Source organism: Heloderma suspectum, chromosome 2 (genome assembly GCF_057233095.1).
Source record: "Heloderma suspectum isolate Gila_16-S chromosome 2, 16-S_ref, whole genome shotgun sequence".
Lineage (NCBI taxonomy): Eukaryota > Metazoa > Chordata > Lepidosauria > Squamata > Helodermatidae > Heloderma > Heloderma suspectum.
In genome coordinates, this window is record NC_139459.1 from 143,658,873 (window position 1) to 143,681,990 (window position 23,118).

The window sequence follows — 23,118 nt, forward strand, 5'->3', positions numbered from 1 at the left end:
AATATCCAGCACCCCCCCCCCCATGGCCTCATTCCCATTCCCTCCATTTCTTCCATAGCATAGTTTTTTTCCCTCCTGGCAGCCAATACGAACCCTGTTGCTAAGCCTCCTTGTCATTTGAATTACCCAATCACATCCCGACACTGTCTTCTCCTTATAAGGGGAGCGAAGCGAAGCGTCTCTCTCTCTCAGCCCACATGAGCTTCCCTGCTTAGGATTAGAGCGCGGGAAAAGCATCCTTTCCCCTCCCACGCCACGGCTGCCTCGCGCGGGTAGGCAACTTAGCCCCGCCCCTTGCAAATGTTGCCGCGGGGGGAGGGCCCCAAGGAGGAGTTTGAGGGCGGAAGATTTGCAGCCCTGGGAACTCGTCCAGGGCGGGGGCGGGACTGAGAGGGAAGCAGCTGGGATGGAAAATTCCAGCGACGGGGAAGCGGGAACGGGGTGGAGCCCGCGCCATCCCAGGCCCGAAATCTCGCCCGCGGAGGTGGGGCCTGCGGGCTAGTAGTCTCGCCCCGTTGTTGTATTGTAGCAGCGTTTTCCTCCTCAAACGAGACTGGCGCGTTTGGGCCTGCTCGCTGTTCCGTGCCAGGTGCTCTCAGTAATTTCATGGGGAGGACAGAGGCCTAGTGCTCACTGAGGTAGGCTCACTTCAGAATGCAGGTGGGGGGGTCACTTTATTGAATACTTTCCCCCTCCATAAAAAGTAAGTTCTTATGCGCAGCAAACTAGATGCTATGGAGAAAGTTAGGCAAGAACTCTTCTCCTTGACATGGTAGTTTTCTGTGTTTTGGAGGTATTTGTGGGGGAGGGACTACAACGGTGTGGAGGCTGAAGTACGCTCTGGATACAAGTTTACTATCGGTAAGAGTGTATTAGGGTGATCCTATCCATGTCTCATCAGAAGTGAGCCCCCAAGTAAATGTGCATAGGGCTGTAGCCCAAATCTCCACAGATTTAGCACAAACAGTTTTGGTACATAGATACCTTCAGTCCTCTCCTTGGAACCTAGGAATACAGACATTCCAGAAACGTAGAGAAGCCATTTATGTAGGCAGCTGTTGCCACCCAGCTCTATTTAAAACAAAAAGCAAACCATAAAAAACAAAAGTTTGTCTGTTCCGCATTTCAAAGCCTGTTGAATGTAAGTATTTGTGGCAAAAATATACATTCCCTGCCACCCCACTACTGTGTGTATGTGTTATCGCTCTCTGTTGAAATAACGTGCCTGTCATTTCACTACAGTACCTAGTCCTTTTGCTGTTCTGTTCTCACTAGATTTCTGCAGCAACCAACAGCTGGAATACCAGCTGGAAGATCTGCAAAGAAGTAATACATTTTAGCTTATTATTTATGGCAGTTTTTTGTGCAAGAAGAAATTGAAATAATTGCCCCAGAGTATGTGGCTTTTCCTGAGGGCACTGTTAGAAAAGCCAGGTAACGTAGCCATGAGAGTACGTGCCTGTCTTGTTTTGAGGAGGAGCAGCTCATGGACAGCATATATTTTTATGGAAGGTAAGGAGAATAAAACCAGTTGTGAGTTGAACAGTTTGAAAGTACTTTTGGTTTTAGTTTGTCAGATATAATTTAATTGCTTTCTGCATGTGGCTTTCCTGTGAACAGGGGGCTTTCTATACCTATAGCCCAGGTAAGATTGCCGTTTTACATTCTTGTGAAACATTCCATCTGGCAAAGGCAGTATGTGGCAGCTGGACGAGCACAGGAGCAAGGATACATTTTCCATCCAGCCCCTACTTTATCACTGCAGTGAAGAGACAAACCAATCAGGAGCGATGCCATCCAGCAGAGCTTTTCCCATGTGGCTTGGGGTCTTCCTCATCATGGCCCAGTTGAGGGTGGTAAGGAACCCTCAGAGGTCCACTGTGACATGTTTTCTACGTAGTTTAAGGATAAAATCATTAAGAACTTCTGCAACTTGGATTGTTACTTTAAGACATGTTTATAGCATCATCTGGCCCAGTATTACTGGATGAATTTCAGGTGCTGAGGCCTGAAGGTTGTTGGACAAGTATGGCCTACCACTTCTATGCTCAGCCCTTCCTGTTCTTGGTTCATGACATTGAACAGGGATGGATTTGCTGTTTGGTCTAGAAGGTGGTGAATGCTTTCTTCGAGAGGGACCAGTCCAACTGTCTTGAACAAGACAGCTGTGTGGCCACTCCTTAAGAAACCCTCCTTGGATCCAGAAGTTTTTTTTTAATAACTATTAAATATTCCTTGCCTAGGCAAGGTGCTTGAGTGTGTAATTGAAGTGCAGCTCCAGAGACTCTTGCATGAGAGCAGTTACTTAGATCTATTTGTGCTTTAGGCCTGAATTTGATGCAGAGACCACATTGTTAGCTCTGATTTGGAAGAAAGACATGGCAAGTAAGACCCTACCGATTATCCTGGACCTCTTTCTGGCCTTTGATGCCATCAATCATGTTAAAGTTCTGGATAGGCTGTCTGGGTTGGGAACCGGGGGGCCTGCGTTGGGGTGGTTCCTTGCCTAACTGGATGGCCAATTCCAAAAGGTAATACTGGGGAACCTCAGTTCAACCCCATGGCATTTGCTTTATAGGGTCCCACGTGTTCTGTTGTGTTCCCATGCCACTAAGCATCTAGTCACAGAATGCAGTCACCCAGAAATTTTGAATGAGGGGGCACTGATATGCAGTGGTTACTGGTGCTTTCTGGTGGGGCAAAAGGTAGGGCAGCTAATGGTAGGAAGATCCAAGGAGTCACTAGGTGGAGCCAACTAGATCTAGTTTTCTCCCCATCCTCCTTCCTTCCAAAGATCCTAAGTACCCTTAAGCAATGCATTACCATTACACAGCATAACTAAATGGAAGATTCAGATTATCTTGATTCAGAAGGGTTGGATGCTGTAAGGGGTGCGCCACTGCCCCTTTTGTAGATAAGAGAGGAAGCAGGACCATCCCTCCAGTCCTGCTGAAAGACCACCCCCATGAAGGCTCTTCCTCCTCCCTCAGCTGTTGCCACCACTACCATTCCAGCAGGCTGAACAGAGGGAGATGAGAGGGGAAGCAGGGCCATTCTATCAGTACTGAAAGACTAATTCTTTCCTCCCTTCCCATCCCTTTTTCATTGTGTGTTACATCTTTTTAGATTTTGTAAGCTTGCAGGCAGGGGTTTAAACATAAGGACCAAATAGCAAAGGCAGGAAAGGTTGGGGGTGGGGACTGATTATACAATAACAGTGCTGGGAGAAAGATAAAACAGGAGTGATGAAGACAAATGAAACAGAAAGAGCAACCCTTGGCAAGTGAGGGATGGCAAAACGCAGCAGCAGAGGCCAGCTGCTCAGCAACAGGAGTCAAAGAGACTGAAAGCAACTGTCCCTGCCCTAATAGCTGTAACACTAAATTTGTAATTAATGGTGGTTTAGGGTTATTTGTATTTGGTCTGTATCATTTTTTGTTTAGTTACATTGCTACTCATTGAAGATCTTAAAACTAAGTAAACTAAAATATATTTAGTTTGACTCCTCAGTGATTATAATCTGCCCCTCCTCATCCTGATAATAGAACTCAGAAGTATTACAGGCTAGGAACTCAGAAGTATTACAGGCTTCCTTCCTTCACTTTGAAGTTATCCCAGCTGCCAGTAAGAAAATGTGTTACTTTTTTTTAAGTGGAAGGGGAAGGACACCTTGGCAAGCACCAAGGAAAGTGTCTGAGGGTGCATTGTTGCCCATGGGCACCATGTTGCCTACCCTTGTTATATGTGTTCAGCTTGAGAGGGGAGGGGAAAGCACTCTGCTTGGAAGATCTCAAAATGGCATAGAGATGGTGGGACGCGCGCGCGCGCACACACACACACACACACGTACATTCTTTGGAAACACTGCCAAAGCCCACCAATCTGGACTGCCCTGGCAACACCGACATGCTGCCCATACATGGATAGTCAATGCTCACAATGACAAGGACCTCACCCTAGCACACACCACTCCATTGCAACACAAAAGGACACTGCGGTGCCCCCCAGTCCACCCACCCCAGTGGCATAGTCAGCAACAACTCCACCACTATCAATCCAGGAATCCTTATAAGCAAGGGTTCAAATTCCCTTGATCTGCTCACAATGACCATTTTGGAACACACCACGCAAAGAGAAGGAAGGAGAGCCTGAACAACGCAATACTCGCTGGCCCAAGATCCTGTCATAGCCACCAGGAGCATAGGGGCTGCAGCTAGTGCAACAGTGCAGGTCTCATATGCAGAGGGTCCCAGGTTCAAATCCATGGTACAGTCCTACTCTAGAAAAAGTAGGGAACACCTACACACAGCTCACAGGCACAGCAGAGCCAATCAGGAGGAATGCTGTATGGACCAATAGCCTGGCTCCTGCATGGCCCAATCAGCCCTTTTTGCCCCCCTACACTTTCGTCACCCATGTGACCAATCTATCCCCTCCTTTTTTGCCTGATTGGCCAGCCATTATAGGTAGCATCCCAGCAACCTCATTGCCCCTTCCCTTTCCCTGCCAATGGTCTTCCTCATGCAACTTGGAAACAGCACTTAAATCCCACTTGCACACCCTGAGAGGCCTGCCCCTTCACAGTCCTGGGAACTTGAGTGAGAGGCAAGGCCACTGCCCAGCAGCCTATCAAGCTCCCTGCCCACCCTCAGAGTACCCTCCTGAGGCCAGGTGAAGCTACATCATACTAGGATATGGGAAAAGGATCCCTATTTATCACTCCCTAGCAAGAAATAACACATGTGGCAAAGTCCTTGTCTTTATTGATCAGCATCTGAGGTGGAGGAGATCCCGAAAGGGAAAGACATGTGGAATTGCCAGTCAGCCACCCCAGCAGGTCTCCTGTGCCTTGGCAGACAGCAGAGCAGTGGAAGCAGTGTTGCTTAAGATAGCAGCTTCACCTGTTGTATGCCTGTCCAGGAAGTAAGTTAACAATTCCTTGGTGCAGGGTGGGCAACTTGTGGCCCCCCAGATGTTGTTGGAATGAAACTCCCATCAGCCCTAGCCGACAAAGCCACTGGTGAGGGTTGATGGCGGTTGCAGTCCAGTAACATCTGGAGGGCCACAAGTTGCCTATCCCTGTCTTGGAAGAACTGATGGGATCATTTTAGTCACTGCTGTTGGTCATGGGGTGGATCTTCCTCATGGTTTGCACAGAACAGCAGCCATCCCTTGTAGCATGGTTGCCCCCTTCCTTTGTTTGTGTGGGGTGCTCTGTTCTGGCAACCCCCATTGTGGGGGTTATTGTTGGGTTTGTGTCTAGAGTCCAAAGGTAAAGCTAAGGTTCTAAGCAGAGAAACATTAGCATTCTTAAGTTAGAGAAGCATTGGACTGAAGCTCTCACGTGTGTTGTAAAGCCAGGCTGTTTTAATCAAAGTGCCCTTTCGTCATAGTTTCCCCCAGCAGAATTCCCCCTGGGAAGCTCAAAGTGTATGCAACATGAGGCCGGAAGATACGACCTATACCATGTGCTCTGTCATCTGAATTGGAGTCTCCCTTTGTGAGGTTTATACGCTAGTGGTGGTGTGCTGGGATTGGGAATTACATCACATTCTGTGCTCTGTTATGGTGATGTGGTCAGAGTGGTTGTTGACAGGGGGGTTGCTATTTTTAATTCTCCTCTCCCAGTGAAGTCAATGAGAGGGGAATTCTTTGTGCCAGGTCTGGGGCTGGTGTAAAGTTCTGCCATTGCTGGTGGCATGGCTGTAGTTTGGAGGAGTAGAGGATACAGTGTCAGTGTGCTCCTCTTCTGACCCATCCCTGTCCTGCCCACGTGGCTCCACCCCCTTTTAGGCATTCTGCCAGAGTATCTTTGCTGGCAAAACTGTTGCGCTGGAGCCATGCTCCACTGGCATATCTGAGAGTTCTGTCAGAATATATTTTGTGTCAACATTGTATCTCAAGTTCCACTGGTGTAGTGGGGCTTCTGGCAATCCTAGAGTCCCTCAGTTGGAAGAATTTGAATATAACATGGCTCTGTCAATGTATTCCTAAATATATTTATGAAGGCACATGAAGTGTAATGTTATGCATGCTTACCCAGAAGTAAGTTCCATTTTGTTGTTTAGTTCCAGGAAAGTATGCATAGGATTGCAGTCTTATTTGAAAACATATATCCCTCTTCCAGAATAGGAATAATGACAAGTTGCGTCTTGATTTATCCTTCTCTGCTTGTGGCACATGCTACAGAAAAATAGGAGTACTTGGATACAGAAGGCTTGGAATTGGACTTAGCTGCACAGTTCTGTTGTATTTCTATGATATAATTTCTGCCTCTAGCTCAAGAAAAAATTTCCAGGCTCCCTGAACATAAGAAAGATAAAATACTACCTGATCCAGTGGGCAGAAATCACAGGAAAGGACCACAGGTATTTGTTACATGCTTTACAGTCCCTGAAGTGTAGAAGCCAGAGAAGCAAAAGGGCAGTGACAAATATAGAGCACTCCTAGTGACCCTCAGCATTGCCACTGATAAGTGAAAGGCCTGCCCTTTGCCCAGGAAAGACTGCCCAAATGGGGCAGTCATGTTATGATTGTATAAAGTGGGCTGGGTGGGGCCAGGCAAGACCTGTGCCTCAACAAGCAACTGTTTGTGCCTCCCTAGGTGATCTGTCATCACACCTTGTGAATTCTGGACCAGTGAAATAATGGAGTGTGCCTTATTTCAGAACAGCAGCCAAACCATATTTGTCCCCAGAGTCCACAAAATTTTCCATTCTTGATATTTTGATCTGGCACCCCTGTTTGAGGAAGAAGGCAGAACAGAAATATTGTTTTGATTCTACTGTTTGATTGAGGCCACTTAATTCAAAGGTGCAATTACCCACTCATGCTTCTCTTCCCACAACATTGGGACGTGTCAGATTCTGGTAATAAAACACAGTCAGGAGTCCATATAAGCTGGCCAATAGCTGAGGACTTAACAGTGGGACTGGATTGTGTGATGCAGCCAGGCAGCCCCATCTGCATCATGAGGATATGGTGGGAGAGGGGACAGGGCAAGGCTTGAGATAGGGAATATAAAAAGAACTGGGTTCTTGTGCAAACAAAGTAAAGTGCACATTTTTATTTGGACAGTTAATTTGGGGGACTGTTCTGTGACTCCCTGGCATCTATGCTTTGGGGTCCCACATGGTTGTATTTTGTCCCTCATGCTTTTTGACATCTACATGAACTAGATTAGGAGGTTTGGGTGAAGTCACCAGGAGGTTTAGAGTGGGGTGTAATGGTGCTAAACCAGTGCCTGGGTGAGTGTAGTAATGGGCTTTATGTGGCCCAATAAACCAAAGCTAAGAACATAAGAAGAACCATGCTAGCTCAGACCAAGGTCCATCTATTCAGCATTCTGTTCACACAGTGGCCAACCAGCTCAATCCAGACAAAACAGAAGTCGTGTTAGTAGGTAGTTCATCTGCCCACGTTAGTGGCATTCCTCTACTGGATGGGGTTGCACTCTCCTCAAGGGGCACAGTCACAGCTTGGGGTGCTCATTGAATCATTTTTACCATTGGAATTGCAGGTTGCCCCCATGGCATGGAGTGACTCTTACCACATTAGGCTGGTGCACCAGCTACCCAGACAGAGATAGCCTGGCCTCAGCGATCCATGCCCTGGTAACCCCCCCACTATAGACTACTGTGATGCATTTTACATGGGGCTGCCTTTGAAGATGGTTCCTGTGATGCATTTTACGTGGGGCTGCCTTTGAAGATGGTTCAGAAATTGCACTTCATTCAAAATACAGCTGTGAGGTGGTTTTCTGGGACTGGATGTTACGATCACATTATGCACAGGCTCACAGTGCATTTCCAGCCTCAATTAAAAATGCTGGGTTTTACCGTTAAAGCCTTTTATGGCTTGGGACTGGGGTACCTGAATGACCACTTGTTTCCCTATGTGCCTGCTAATGCCCTAGGATCTTCAACAGAGTCCCTTCTTCAAGTGCCCCCACCATCTTGGGTACAGCGGGTATTTACAGGACAAATGGGCCATTTCATTGCCACAAATAGAACGTCCATATCGCCTACTGTCAACTCAAACTCAACCTTCATTCACTTGTGAACAATGATCAAGTCATGTACATGCATGTGTGAACCAGCCCCAAGAGATGTGCAATATCTTTGCAAAAACTAAGGCATCAGGAGAGGGACAGATGTGGTAACAAGTCTTCTCATAGTCCCCTGTCTGTGGAATGGAAATTGGACAACTCATTTATGAAGAACCGTGTACTCTATGCCTGCCTGATCTCTCCTTGACGGTGTCTCTTCTCCCCCCATCACATGACACCTTTCTTTCCTTCCCCCACTCTAATGCTGTTCATAAAAGTCACATTTTGCCTAATCTGAGAAAACTGCCCTGAACTGGGAAAAATTCCCCCTGAATCACCAATGCTCTGATTGGGGAGGTTATCACACATGTATTTATTTATATCCCTTCAACCGGTTCCTGGGGCAGCTTACACAAAATTAAAAACTATTACAGCAATTAAAAAAATACAGTATAAAACAGTATTAAAACAGCATAATATAAATGAATGCCTAGTAGCATTAAGGTAATGGACACCAAATTAAAAAGCCTGAGGAAAAAGGTATTTGCCTAGAGCTGAAATGACATCAGTGTAGGTGCAACAGAATGCCTTCCTGAGCAAAGCATTCTACATTTGGAGTGCCACCAACAAGTAGGTACTTCACAAAGGCAAGCCATCACTTGATGCTATTATTAACAGCAGGCCCCGTTTTCTATTTCCTAATTGTGCTGGAGAAGCTTTGTTGTTCAGTCGTGTCCGACTCTTCGTGACCCCATGGACCATAGCACGCCAGGCCTTCCTGTCCTGCGCTCTCTCCTGGAGCGTGCTCAAGTTCATATTCATTGCATCGGTGATGCTATCTAGCCATCTCATCCTCTGCCGTCCCCTTCTCCTTTTGCCTTCAGTCTTTCCCAGCATCAGGGTCTTTTCCAGGGAGTTTTCTCTTCGCATTAGGTGGCCAAAATATTGGAGCTTCAGCTTCATTATCTGTCCTTCCAATGAGCACTTAGGGTTGATTTCCTTTAGGATGGACTGATTTGACCTCCTTGCAGTCCAGGGGACTCGTAAGAGTCTTCTCCAGCACCACAGTTCGAAAGCATCAATTCTTCGGCGCTCAGCCTTCCTTATAGTCCAGCTCTCACAGCCATACATTACTACTGGGAAAACCATAGCTTTGATTAGACGGACCTTTGTCGGCAAGGTGATGTCTCTGCTTCTTACTATGCTGTCTAGGTTGGCCATAGCTTTCCTCCCAAGGAGCAAGCGTCTTTTAATTTCATGGCTACAGTCACCGTCTGCGGTGATCCTGGAGCCCAAGAAAGTAAAATCTGTCACTGCTTCCATTTCTTCCCTTCTATATGCCAGGAAGTGATGGGGCCAGATGACATGATCTTCGTTTTTTTAATGTTGAGTTTCAAACCAGCTTTTGCACTCTCCTCTTTCACCCTCAACAAGAGGCTCTTGAGATCCTCTTCGCTTTCTGCCATTAGGGTGGTATCGTCTGCATATCGGAGGTTGTTGATAATTCTCCCAGCAATCTTAATTCCGACCTCTGATTCATCCAACCCGGCATTTCTCATGATGTACTCTGCATATAAGTTAAATAAGCAGGGTGACAATATGCAGCCTTGTCGTACTCCTTTCCCAATTTGGAACCAATCGGTTGTTCCATGTCTGGTTCTGACTGTTGCTTCTTGACCCTCGTACAGGTTTCTCAGGAGACAGGTAAGGTGGTCTGGTACTCCCATCACTTTCAGAATTTGCCACAGTTTGTTGTGATCCACACAATCAAAGGCTTTAGCGTAGTCAATGAAGCAGAAATAGACATTTTTCTGGAATTCTCTTGCTTTCTCCATGATGCAGCGAATGTTGGCGATTTGATCTCTAGTTCCTCTGCCTCTTCGAAACCCAGCTTGTACTTCCGGTAGTTCTCGGTTCGCATACTGCTGAAGCCTAGCTTGTAGGATTTTGAGCATCACCTTGCTGGCATGTGAAATGAGCGCAATTGTGTGGTAGTTTGAACACTCTTTGGCGTTGCCCTTCTTTGGAATTGGAATGTAAACTGACCTTTTCCAGTCTTGTGGCCACTGTTGAGTGTTCCAGATTTGTTGGCATATTGAATGCAGCACTTTAACAGCATCATCTTTTAGGATTTTAAATAGCTCGGCTGGCTATAAGGTCATCTCACAGTCCCAACCTCAACAGCTTTCAAGTACTCCCAACAGCCATCATTCCAGGATACTGTGGATCAGTTGGATTGTGGTGGGGAGGAAGACAGGGGCAGGGGCTTTGTTCCTGCGGTTAGAAACACTGGCCACTGCTTACCCTATTTATGTCATTAAGTTCATGCATCTAAGGCACAGAATTAGTTAACCTTTCGCTCCAGATTAATCAATTTAAAATAAATATCCTCTGCTTCAGTACAAATCATTCACTTGGATTGGAAGTGCTACCTTTGTGTAAGAAGCACAGTGGTACTAATCCAGGTTAACTGGATTCCTTCACGATGCATGCACACCAAGGGCACAGAATCAAGATCACATAACATGGCTCAGCTAGCTTTTGACAGCAGTCTCTTGAGAATGCGCAAAAAATCCGAAAAGTTTGGGCAGAACCAAGAATGAATCCATTCTGCTTCAGCAAAACTCTGGACTGCATTATAGAATTTGGATTCTCCAATCCACTCGGTATGTGCAGAGAGTCATAGAGGACATGCGTGATGAGGACATGGCATAGCCCAGTTTTCATGCTATTTCCAGAATCCACTGGAATGTGGCAGGTCCTGGGTCCACCCTGGGGAGGTTTCCACCACAACAGGAACCCAGGGTTCGGGCTCGGATTGCAGCTGGGACACAGCCCTGAGCCAGTCCTACTTTCTGTCACAGGAGTGGTTGACGGATCTTTCAAGCCTCGCTGAACGAAGCCTCGCAAATAACCTGCAATGGGGATTGTTGGTACGGAACCAGTAACTGGCGTTTGGATGCTAGTTAGATCAAATAATACAGAGTACTACAGGGGGGCGGGTGTGGATCTTCTTGCGTAGGCGGCGCGGGCGAAGGGCAGGACGAACAAAGGAATAGAAGACAAAGCACAAAAGGGAGCTTCCCCAAGGGCATAGCGCCGGCTCGGGCTCATGGCCTCCTCCAACACCAGCCCTGGACCACGTTACCTCCCCTCACCCACTTTCCATAGATCATGGCTTGCAAAGACGCCTCGCAAAGCGCAGCGTCCCCTCTTCCCGGGGCAGGCATTGCCCTTCTTCCTCCCCTGCCTGGCTGCCTGATCAGGCATTCCGCCCGCCCAGTCCCCCTCCCTCTCGGCAGATCCCTCCCCGCCTTCCTCGTCACCGAGCGGTGTATAAATCCTTTTTTCTGGCATAGCCTCATCGCGGGAGAAGAGGACCTGGTCTGTGGCGCCCGGGACTAGAGCTGCGGCAGCTGTTGGCTTGTGGAGAGCCTCGCTCGGAGGTGCACCGGTTCCCCTACGGCAAGCGCCTTCCCCACGCGCGCGCTCTCGCCCGCTTTGTTCCTTCCCCCGCCGCCCCCAGAATGTCGGAGAAGCCCGAGAAGGAGGCTCCGGTAGAGCCCGGGGCCAAGGTGAGAAGGTCAGACCAAGAAGACCCGGGGCCTGCCGCCGCTTCTGCTACAGGCAGGGAATAGGCGCTCCGGGTAGCCCCAAGTTCAGGGATGGTTGCAAAGTGCCTGGAGTATTGCGAAGAAGACCCGACGAGGGTTGCTTGTGCACTCTTTGGCTCGGTCTCCCCCCTCCCCGCCTTATTCTTCTCTCCCTCCCCGCTCATCCCGCGCTTCGGCTGCCTTCGCAGGCGTCTTCCTTTGCTCCCCAGGCAATGAACGCGCCCGCCCGACTCCGAGTCAGGAAAATGTAACGCGCTTCGGCAGGCAGAGCCGTGCGTGGTCATTGCGCCCTCCTCCTTCGTGCCCCCCACTTCGGTGGCCATTAACCCCAAACGGGAGCGGCCGGCCAGGCGAGTGTTTATCTTCTGCCAAAGGTCCCCTGGATTTTGAGGCCGGGGAAAGGTGGGAGAATTGCACTTGTCACATGAGTGGTCCTGGCTGCGGTAAAGGCTGGAAATCACGATTCCACTGACATGAGTCTCTCTGTTTGGGGTTCATCCTTCCAATCATGCGCCCTCCTGGGCGAAGTGCAAGGAGGGAAGGGGCGCAGCTTTAAAGAAAGAAACTGGTCCTCCCACCCGGGTGTTTCGGAGTGTAGAGGAGTTCAAACGATTTCGCTTTATTAGGAAACAAACAGTAAGGCGGAGGCGAGCAACACAAAGCCAGGAAAAGATGGAAGGCAATTAAGAGCGAGCGCGCGCGAGCGAGCGCGCGCCTGCCAGGTTGCGAACATATGGGTCCCTCTCCGCAACCATGTTTGTTGCCTCCGAAGGCACCGGGTCTTCTGTATTTGCTGCTTTGTAGCTGAGTTTAGCGGGATGCTCTGTGTGCACGTGCATGTAAGGGCGGACGCACGTGTAGTCCGCGTCCTCGGAACTAGAGCTCGGGTCTTGCGAAAAGGCTGTTCGCTATTCTTCAAATGTTGGTGTTTCCTGAAGCGGAAGGGTGGGTTGCCTTCGCTACTTGTGGGGCAAGGTCACCCCAAAGTGTAAGACAACACAACCCGCAAAAAGCCACACGACTCCTTAAAGGGGCAGGGTGGGGGGTGAGGTAGCGGCGAGTGGGATTTGCTACCGATTATATTTGCTTGTGGCAATCTAGTTTAAGAATGAGACCGCGTTGAAAATGCTAATTGAAGTGCGGGGCGGGGGTGTGTGAGAAGGGGAACAAGAATAAATGAAGTAGGCAATAGGAATCCAGTGCCGTTAATGGGAGTTCTTCATTTAGCTCTTTCCGTCAGTGGTACTGGGAATGGAACTCTTTAAGTTTTAAAGCTGCAATCCTGTGCACGTTTATGGGGGAGAGTAAGGCCCATTGAGCAAAGTGGAACTATTTTCTGAATAAACATGCATAGGATTGCATTGCATGCCTACCTCCTGTCCTGCCTAAATAGGAGCATGGGGGGAGGGGAGAAGTCTCTTTTGTGTCAGAAAAGAGGGGAAGATGCATTGGAAAGGCAAGTAGTAGATAATCTGTGTTCCAGGGCTTGGGGCTTGCACAATGTTTTCTTACTAGTTGTGCAGGTCCCTTCCCCTGCAGGGAAAATTATTAATTACAGCAACCCAGAGGGCAGCCAGGGACATGGGGATAAAGGTTAAATACTGAGGCAGCTCAGCCTTCCTCTGTTTCGCTTTCTTGATTTGAATTGGAAAAACCAAAGTTAGAACTGGAGCACAGAAAAACACACAGGGCAGGGCTGTCCTTTTGACAGCACAGAACCGTGTGCCTAATGTGTGTAATCTGTGCAGAAGCAAAGCCCTGCTCCATGGTGTCCCTTTCTTCATGGTCTCACTTTCCCCATGTTCACTGTGTCATCAGCAGAGGTGGATGGCTCATAACACTTTCCTCAGTAGGCTTTTTGTTTTTTTGGCTGTCTTACATCCTGGATTATGTTCCAGTTGAGATGGTCGGTGACAAATCTTGCATCCCACATCAGTTATGGGAAACTTTATGGGTTAGGACCCTTGTATATTATTAGACAAAATGCCACCCTTCCAGCTGGGAGTTCAGAAAATAACCAGAGAGGGTGGGTGGGTGGAGATCTGTCAGGTTATGTTATTTATTTATATATATATATATATATATATATATATATATATATAAAAAGACCCAGAACTATGTCAATTACAGTTCATTGCATTGAGTCCACACTCAAGTAGACACACTGAAATCAATGGGTCCCATTGATTCAAAAGGCATTGTGCAGCTATACTGTTCCATTGTTTTTTTCTTAACAGATTTTTTTCTGGTAAGGAAAAAGATGTGGAAGTGGTGGGGGGGAAAAACATGGGATGGCTACAAACTGAAGACAACATAATTTGGACCAGGGGTGGGCAACCTTTTTTTTCTGCTGAGGGCTGCATTCCCTCATGTGTAATCTGTTGGGGGCTGCATCCTGGTGGCGAGCAGGGCCAAACCCAAAAGTGGATGGTTCACCATTTTCTCTTTTTGCCACCCCTCTTTCCTTCCCATGCAGTGAGCTGCCAAGAAAGGGACAGATCACTCTTGCTAGAGATCTGAACTGACTGAAAGTAGACTGTTCTTGAAATTAGGCCAAGGGCTGCGTAAAATGAGGCCAAGAGCCGCAGGTTGCCTACCCCTGGTCTGGACTCCCTGTAAAAGTCTGTCATAAGGCCATGCACTTGCACAATAAAATCCTCCTCTGAAGCACCCAATGTCTCTGGCTTTGAGGAGCGGGGAAGACCTGAGAAAATGTTCTTATGTCTTATAGAAGGAGAACCTTATTTGGGTTTGGATGTGTAGAATTAAGGTTCTGTTTAAAGGATTAGCAGTGGAAATTCAGATGTTGATATGACACTGAAATGGTCAATCTAGGTGAGACTTGGATGTATTTAGGCCAGCCTTTCGTCTCCCTCTATGGCTCAAAAAGTCTCATACTTCAGGAACGCACATGATGCCCTCTAGAGGAAAATTATGGCATAGTCCATTCTACAAAGGGTGTTTCTTCATGTAAAGCAGTGGTGGACAATTTCCATGGGATGGGGGCCCCATGGAACCCACTGGGGGCCGCACTCCATCCTTGCTGTTGCTAAAATTGATGCCACTGCTGTGCCAGCAAACAAGCAGAGATTTTGCAAGGAAACAAAGCACATGGGGAGCCCACACCATGTTGCAAGCAGAATCACACTCCCAGGTTTCCTTGCAAAATCACTGTTCTCACCTCCCCAGTGGCAGCAAATTCAGTGGGGAAGGGGCCCTTTTTTAGACTTGGTTTGTAAGAGTTTCTTGTTGGTTGCAGAAGGGATTACTGGAGTATTCTAGTATGTTGGGAATATACAATTGCACACTTTCCCAATATGTATATTAAAGAAGCATAGTGGTTAAGGAAGGGGTCTCCTTTTTGGTAGATTGTACACATGGAGATTTGAGCAGGTTTTGTAAGCACTGTCACAAAATGGGTGCCGGGGGGTTGCCCATTCATAAAATGGCTGCCATGGTTGGCATGGCTAGTCACAAAACACTCATTTCCCAGAAGGCAAACTGGTGAGACTAAAAGAAAAGTTTTCAAGAACCCAAGACATAAGACTAACTCCGAAGTACAAGATAGAGGTGAGTTCAAAAGCACTTTTTTGAACCCAAATAAAGATGTTGCTGGAGGTCAGCCCTTTGACTTGCAGCATGCCAGCATCCCAGTTAAATTAAGAATACTACTACTTTAAAAATAAGATAAAAATCAGGAGAGCCAGGCAACTACCAAGAGAGGTGTTTGTGGGCACATTGGTGCCCATGGGCACCACGCTGGAGACCCCAGAGGGAATAAGGCTGGGCATTCAAATTTCATTTCAGTTGTGAACTAAGCTACTAGCCTCTCAACCATACTACCTTACAGAGTTGTTGGAAGGGCTACATAGATAATGAATATGAAATGCTTTGAACTGTATAGATATTGAGCATTGTTGTTCTTATCTAAAAGGGAAGTGGTCATAGACAAACAAACTAAACTTTCTTCCCTGAGGACAGCCCAGTTACTATAATAGCACAACATGGGCATATAGGTGATCAAAGACAAATAAGCTGTAGACCACAAGAGACAGAACTACACTGTAATGAAGTGCAGTGACCAAGAGTGTAGTCACACCTGCATTAGGAGACCTAATGTTAGTCTGTATAAAGGCATCCTTTTAATGTTCAGAGCTTCTTTTTTAGAATGAACTGAATTTTAGCCTATACAAGCTACTCTGAAATAAAACCCCACACACAGAACAGGCAGAGGGAGCCCTATGCGGCAATGTGGGGGGGGGGGCTGCATCAGGTTGTAGATTTTATGCATCACTCACCGGTTGGCAGCGTGGGAGGCAGACAGATCTAACCCATGCGACATTATCCACTGGGAAATCCTTTTGTGCCAGCCCCAGTAAAATTAATGAGGGCTGCATGGCAGTGGTGGATTGTGCTATGTGTTAATTAGTGGGAAAAGATGCTGTTTGGCTACAGGTAAATTTTGCCACAACTACTGATAACATTGGCAAGTCTTCTCTTAGCCTTCCACACTGAAGCTTTAACGGCTTTAACATCTTGCCTGTATGGCCTTATTAGTCACAAAGTTTCAAGTGGCAGGCTCTTGGTCTTGGTAGTTTAAAAATAAAGAAATCTATAAAGCAACTGTAAGAGCAGTGTTTCTTACAGTTGCTTTTGCATTTCTCTATCTAGTCTCCAAATGCAATTATTGAGTCACATCCTCTTCGTCATCAGTTTTACTGTTTTGCCATTATGTCTTCTCATACTAGCTCTTCTTTCAGACCCTTCAATATTAAGCAAATGTATTTCTCATCCGATCTTTTAGGACCTGAAAGAAAAGAAGGAGAAACATGAGGAGAAGTCTGCCCGCAAAGAAAAGAAGGAGATAATAGAGGTAATCAGGCATGTATTTGGTGAAGAACTGGAGGTGTATGACAAGAATGAGACCAAAAAGCAAGGTGAAGATGTGCAGAGACAAACCTTTAAAACCGGAGCTAGCATTGGGGATACGTACGTGTGTGTGTGTGTGTGTGTGTTCTGTCCCTTCCCTCTGCCTTCCTTTCATGATGTCACAGGCACCCAGCTAGTCAGCAGTCCTCTGCACAGCTTCTGCTTCAAACTGGCAGAACTTATTCCACTGAGCTTGATCATCAAGAGAAAATTCTTCTGAGAACAGTGCAGTTTCCAGAGGGGAGCGGCTCCTCTTTATGTAGATATAGGCTCTCCCTAAGGAAAGTGGATGGATGACAAGTACAGTCTAGCAGCAACAATTGATCCAGGGTAGCAGGCTGGACAAAGCAGAAGGTGCAAAGGAGTGTCCAGCAGCTGAGATTTCAGGAATTAGACAATGGAAGCTGTTTGGGGGTGAGAGACTGGAGAAAAGACTTGGGCTACACTAGGGACTAGAGAATACAGAACCAGTGAAAGGCCAGAGGAGCAGGGAGGATTCCCAAGTTCTGCTTCTGGGGATCCCAATCATGAGTAACGTTACATGGATAGGAAAGAGGAGCAGGAGTTGCTCTTCTCCTGGCCTGCTCTATCAAATCATTTGACAGGGGAGAAGAGAGGGAAGACTGTAGGACTGTATGATGCATACAGAAATGCCTTCATAGGGCCGCTGTCCTTTTTCCTGGCAAAGGCTCTCTGCCGTCAACAGCTGCATGGCAGGCAGACGTTCCAACAGGCGTTTCGGTGCATGATGTTGCAGCAATAGGGGGCGGGGGAGTTCCTACTGCTGTAGTTTTTGTTGTTTTTTGTCTGCCCTGTAGCAGAGTCTCCACTGGGGAGAAATAGGCCACAATTCTACTGCCTTGGAGAACCACAGTGTGGCAAATGGGAACTACTGCAGTCTACCACCGCTCAGAGCTTGTGATAGAGAGAGGGCGACCTGGCAGGGATCTGAGGATTAGCAGGGTTGACTTGGTGGTGCTAAGGATTAGACTATGAAATTAGTGTTTTCTTTTCCAGAACCCAAAGTATCTCTCAAAGAGACCTGTAGTATGCAGAGTGGGGAGATTATGGACATGATGTATACATTCCAAGATGATGAGTAAAAGTGGAATTCTTGGCGGCAAGAGTTCCTTGTACCCTCAGCATTGACTGAAACCAGATGAAAAAGAAGAAGTCCCTAAAGGAAAAGGAGGCAGTGATGTGGGACGAGGTTTTCATGAGACCATAAGAAGTGCCTTGTTAGATAAGCCCAAGGACCATTCAGTACAGTGTTCTGTTTCCAGCAGTGGCCAACCAGATGTGTCTGGGAGCTTGTGTCTCTGTACCTGTCTCTCCCCTCCCCACACCGCATAGCAGTTTCAGGTGATTTAAAACCCTCTCCCAGAGTGCTCCCAGAAACCGGGGTCTCTCCCAGATTCCCTAATCTTCAAACCAGCTCCATGAAGAACAGAAACCAAGGGAGAGCCTAATCCTTAATCTTATGCATGATCACATCTCATTTGGACCTGATACTCAGAGCTAATTGCTATTGATAGACCTATTCTCTGTATTCCCAGAGTGAGCATAGCTGTGAGCATAACATTGATTAGCAGAGGCTCTGGCTGTTTTATGAACAGGTGCTGTGAGGACTGGGTGTACTGAATGTACATCCACACCTGCCAGTGCCAAAGAAAACCCATACAGGCCCCTCCAACCAGTGTGGAAATGTACTCTCCCTGCATGGAAGGAGGATAGCTGTGCTTTGGGAAGTAAGAGAGCAGCGACTATGTGCGGAAAGCTGACAAGAAGAGGGTATGGACAGAAATTACAGAGAAACCTTGGCAACCTCAGTTGAGAAGTCCAGAGTAATCTGAAGGGACAGGACACAGTTCTACTGCTGGAGCTGAGCAGTTCTGGCCCTGTATGTTGCCGTGGTTGGAGTGTGGCTGGGAATCACATAAGGCACTCTGAGCATCTGTGGGAAGGAGTGGGGTGTAAGTGTAATAAGTACATAACAATAGAGCGGGTTTGTGGGGCTGTGGAGGGGGGGAAGCTACCAGATAGGCGGCCTCCGTGTAACGTGGAATTAGGTGTGTGAGAATAGCAGTTTGAGATACTGGGTGGCAGGCCACAGCTGTGCTGTTCTGTGGGTTTGACTTGCGTAGGATGATGAAAATGGAGCTGAGGAAGAGGAAGATGATGGCGATGCAAATCCTGAGGATGTCGATGATGGAGATGAAGAAGATGATGAAGGTGAGAATGAACAGCTTGTGTAGTTCGTGAGCTGTACTGTAAATGAACACACCACTGAGTTTCACATTTGGTTGACTTATTTACCATTTCCCCCCATTAATTCCAAGATGATGAGAACGAACAGGAACCAGACTCGCATGCAGTAAAACGATCTGCAGAGAAGAAGCAGGAAGAGGTTAGTAGAAACAGTGTTAAGAAAGGCGTGAGCGGGAGGGTTCTGTTTTGCCTGGCTGGGAATACATGGGAACCGTATCACTGAGCGATAGCATCACTGTTCAGTATTATGACCGCATCAGCAGTGGTTGGGGCTGTCATCACCAAAACAACTTCATTTTGTGGTTTCATAAACAAACTGGATGTGGTGAATATAATAGGGGTAACTATTTTGTGGAATTAATCTTGGCATCTTCCTCTTTAAGTGGATTAGGGCTACAGGCATTTGCTGGTAATTCCTGGGAATCACTGGCAGGATTCACATCTGAAGTGGAGATCCTGGATGTGAACTGATGGCCAGTAAGTGGATGCAGTTCAGCCCCAGGCAGTGCCAAGCTGTATGTTTTGTGCAAGTTCTTAACTTCAGGTTCTTAACATCTGTGTCTAGGACTGCTAAGACTTTACTCACTGAATGGCCGCTTACTAAGTCGAGTATAGAACAGGTCTGGACAATTTCTTACAAGGAAGTGCTTTTTCACACAGCACATAGTTAAACTATGGAACTTGCTGCCGCAGTATGTAGTGATTGCCAGCAGTTTGGATGGCTTTAAAAGGGGGTTAGAGAAATTCCTGAAGTCTATCAGTGGCTACTAGTCCTGATGGCTATGTGCTACCTCCAGTATCGGAGGCAGCGAGCCTATGTACTCCAGTTGCTAGGGAACATGGGCGAGAGGGTGCAGTTGCACTTGTGTCCTGCTTGTGAGTTCCCAGTTGACAGCTGGTTGGTCGCTGTGTGAACAGAATGCTGGACTAGATGGACCCTTGGTCTGATCCAGCAGGGCTCTTATGTTCTTCATGTTGTTGTCACAAGCTAAAGGCAACGTCCTCTGTGGAATGGGAGCTGTTACTTCACACTTGGTGGCAGCGACCCTTTCTGTGCACTTCATTGTCCTTCTACATTCTTCGTTGCTCTACAAACTCATTATATGGTTTTGAACAGATCACTGCCTCTCCACAATGCTGCATATGCAGAGGTTAGAATAATAGGCACCTGTCTTGCAAGGTTGTTAGCAATTTAAATGAGATATGGGAAGGTTGCTATGTAGTCTGAACCCATAATTAGGGGAAGCATGTGATTTAGGAATAACTCAGGTGGTTTTCAGCATTCCAGATCCACTCACAATTGTATATATGGATTGTCAAATTACTAGTGCAACCTTCCCCAACCTGGTGCCTTCAGATGTTTTGGACTACAGCTTCCATCATCCTCAGCTAGCATGGTAATTGGGAGGGTGATGGGAGGTGCAGTCCCACACATCCGCAGGGCACCAGTTGGAGAAGGCTGTGTGAGTTGGTGAGGCAGCAGCTGGAGACTCAAGATTTTTTCTAGGTTACTACCAACACTGCGGGGTAAGAACGTGAAAGTTTCCCCTCCTCTAACCTCTTCAGTGCATATATTGGACTAGGGTCTTTCCAGAACTTGTTCCTTCCCCTTTACACATGGCAGGATGTCATCTCTTAATGCATATGTGGGGTGGAGTACATCACTGAAGCTGGGACAACCATTCAGATAGGACAGTGATGACAGCTGATACGCTGTCACTAGGAGCATTTCTACGCAATATTTCCACCATCCTCACCCTTCACAGTACAGGAGCAGTTGATACACAGTTACTGTTTTTAACAATCTAGCTGTCTTTGCTAAAAGTATCACAGAAGGTAGGCCCCTATCTTTATTGCATTTTCTGAGTATACAAATAGCAGTGTTCTTATACTGTAGAAAATATGGTAGTATGTTATTTTTCTGGAAAAATACTCCCCCCCCTTTCACTGTACTGAACAAAAGATAAATGGTGACTTTGGGTATGCATTGACTGGTTTTTTCTGGATAGGCCACAAGAAAAGTAGAACAAGGCACACACCAATGAAGTCTACATTTCTGCCCTCTGCTCTAGGATTTACTGAAATTCAGTTCTTGACTCCTGTTGTGGGGGTTTCCCATTCTCCTGTAACTGTAGCGAAGTCTATTTCATTGTTTGATTTGCTGCCCTTCCAAAGGAACCTGTGGGGTTCAACAGTGTACACAATATCTACGCAACTGCTTTGTCCATGTACCAGTCCTTCTGCTCTGCATCTGTAATTTTGTGAAACCAACAACACATAAACACCTTCAACTATGCTGATGAATATCTGACCAAATGTGCCCCCCCTTTTTTTTTACTGTGCAGGATGAAGTGGATCCAAAGAGAAAGAAAACAGAAAATGGTTCTTCAGCTTGATTCCATCCCCGTCTTCTTTGCCACCGTCCCACTGTCCTCCTACCTTCATTCCTCCACCTGTGCAGGCACCTATTTCATTGCTAGAAGTTGTGAGATGAGGAAAAGGAGGGGTTAAATGTGCTTTCTGCAAAAGCAGAGGAAGCTGAAGATAGCTCTTCTCCATCTCCCAAATCTGTTCCATATTACAGTGCTCTCTGTGGTTCCATAAGTCCAAAGTGGCTGATCCTCCCTCCACCCTGCATTTTAAATAACCCCGATACCTAGAAACATTGCTTCCTCCTTCCTGTTCTCAAGCACCCTCTCGCAGTTGCTGCCCGAGATCCTCACATGCCTCTGCTTTCAGCACCTCATCTCCCCTAGACAAGCTTTTTCCTTTTCCCTTCTTTCTTCAGCCCTTTATAGAATTCCACAAACGTGGGAAATTTATGGTGCTGAAAGGGTTAAATCAGTTCTGGAGTACAGGAAGTTGAGGGGCAGGGAATCTTGCAGTGATGTGTCCCTGTCCTGTGCCTGGTTCACTTTCCATAGCTGGGAAAAGGCAAGGAAAAAAAATAAAAAATACAGTGAAATGTGTTTAAATAAAATTGACAGTTTTTAATTGATAACATTTTGTACAAATTTACATGGCAGCAAGCTGGATCTGGTGAACTTTTTTTCTTCCAGAAGACAAAGCTTGTTTTTAATGTGTAAAGTAATATGTGATCCAGTGTGTTTTTCTCATTTGGGATATGTGTGTGTGTTTTCTTAATTAGGGACCAAATTTTGATTTCTTTGTTCCCTTCAGGTTCTTCAGTTGTTTTTCTTTGTAAATTAAAGCAGACCCATCTGCAGTATTTTCTATGGCACAGACATGAGGATGAGAAATATAAATATATATATTGTTTAGCACTGTAAATAAAAACCTTTCAAAAAGATTTCAAGCAATGTGTGCTTGTCTGTGGTATATGTTAATTCTGACATGCATCTGCATCCAATCTGGTCAGGTCTAGTTCATTACAACAAATCATCATTAGCTAGATGACTATAGGAAGCCCACAAGCAGGATCCGTGTGAAGGATTGTTGGGCCTAAACCCAACAACCCTGCAAGGTAGGACAGGCCAAATTTGGCCACAGATCCCCACAATAACCCAGTAGCCTTCCACCCTGGCCAACAGACACTGACATTAGCACTGAAGTTATGCAGAACACACACCCAACTAAAAGTTGGGAAAAGTTTATTAAGGGAAGGAGCAGTGGGGAAGGGGAGAGGTGGTAGGTGGTACAGAAAATTACAAGTAAGATTACAAATCCAGAAATGCTCAGAAATGCAGAGCGCCTTTATACACCCCCCCCCAACAAAACAATAAAGCTAGCTAGTCAATCGCATACCAAAGTATGGGTCTTCCAGGATAATCTTCAGACTGCAACACACTCCAAAAACCAAGAGGGCAAAAGAGGATGGCCCCCCTATTTAGGGCCTGGCCCTAGCAACTCAAGGCAGAATTCAGATGGCCAGTCAAAGCTCCGACCCCAGGGCACACCACCCTCACCTCCGGAGGGGCAGGATCTTCCCACCAAACCCAGCTGTTCTCTCCCAATTAACATGGACTGAGCCTGGCCTTGGGCTGCGGAGCCCAGAAACTGCTGGATAACACTTAGCTCCGGGTGGTTGATTTGGATGTGACAGCCTGGCCTATTCTTATGGCAGAAAGCAGGCCCTTCAGTCTTGACAACACGAAAGCAATAGCACTCTCCCAGTTGTGTTCAAACACGTGCTGTCTCTGATACTGGAGGCAGTATATAGCCATCATGGCTCCCAGCCACTGATAGCCTTATCCTCCATGAATTTGTCTAATCTCTTTTTAAAACCATCCAAGTTGGTGG

The 23,118-nt window shown here is 46.8% G+C and overlaps 1 protein-coding gene and 1 pseudogene across 2 annotated transcripts in view; one reads left to right on the forward strand and one right to left on the reverse strand.

Moving 5' to 3' along the window:
* The window catches only part of LOC146352896 (protein CFDP2 pseudogene), a 1,048,348-nt pseudogene that overhangs the window by 931,851 nt on the left and 93,379 nt on the right, over window positions 1-23,118 (reverse strand). The gene's annotated exons all lie outside the window — the stretch shown is intronic.
* PTMS (parathymosin) lies at window positions 1,698-22,181 on the forward strand. The gene is made up of 9 exons (XM_084829693.1): window positions 1,698-1,856; window positions 6,280-6,368; window positions 7,916-7,968; window positions 10,844-10,980; window positions 11,407-11,622; window positions 16,466-16,534; window positions 18,735-18,822; window positions 18,930-18,997; window positions 21,204-22,181. Exons 1-9 carry the CDS (start codon window positions 1,698-1,700, stop codon window positions 21,252-21,254), a joined length of 930 nt encoding a protein of 309 aa, XP_084685819.1. The 3' UTR covers window positions 21,255-22,181.

Bases quoted from the DNA above. Each gene is read 5' to 3' on its own strand.
- PTMS (XM_084829693.1), top strand. From the start codon at position 1,698: ATGTGGCAGCTGGACGAGCACAGGAGCAAGGATACATTTTCCATCCAG. The intron at 10,981-11,406 runs GTACGGAACCAG...TTTCTGGCATAG, and splicing joins ACCTGCAATGGGGATTGTTG to CCTCATCGCGGGAGAAGAGG. The intron at 18,998-21,203 runs GTTAGTAGAAAC...TTTACTGTGCAG, and splicing joins CAGAGAAGAAGCAGGAAGAG to GATGAAGTGGATCCAAAGAG.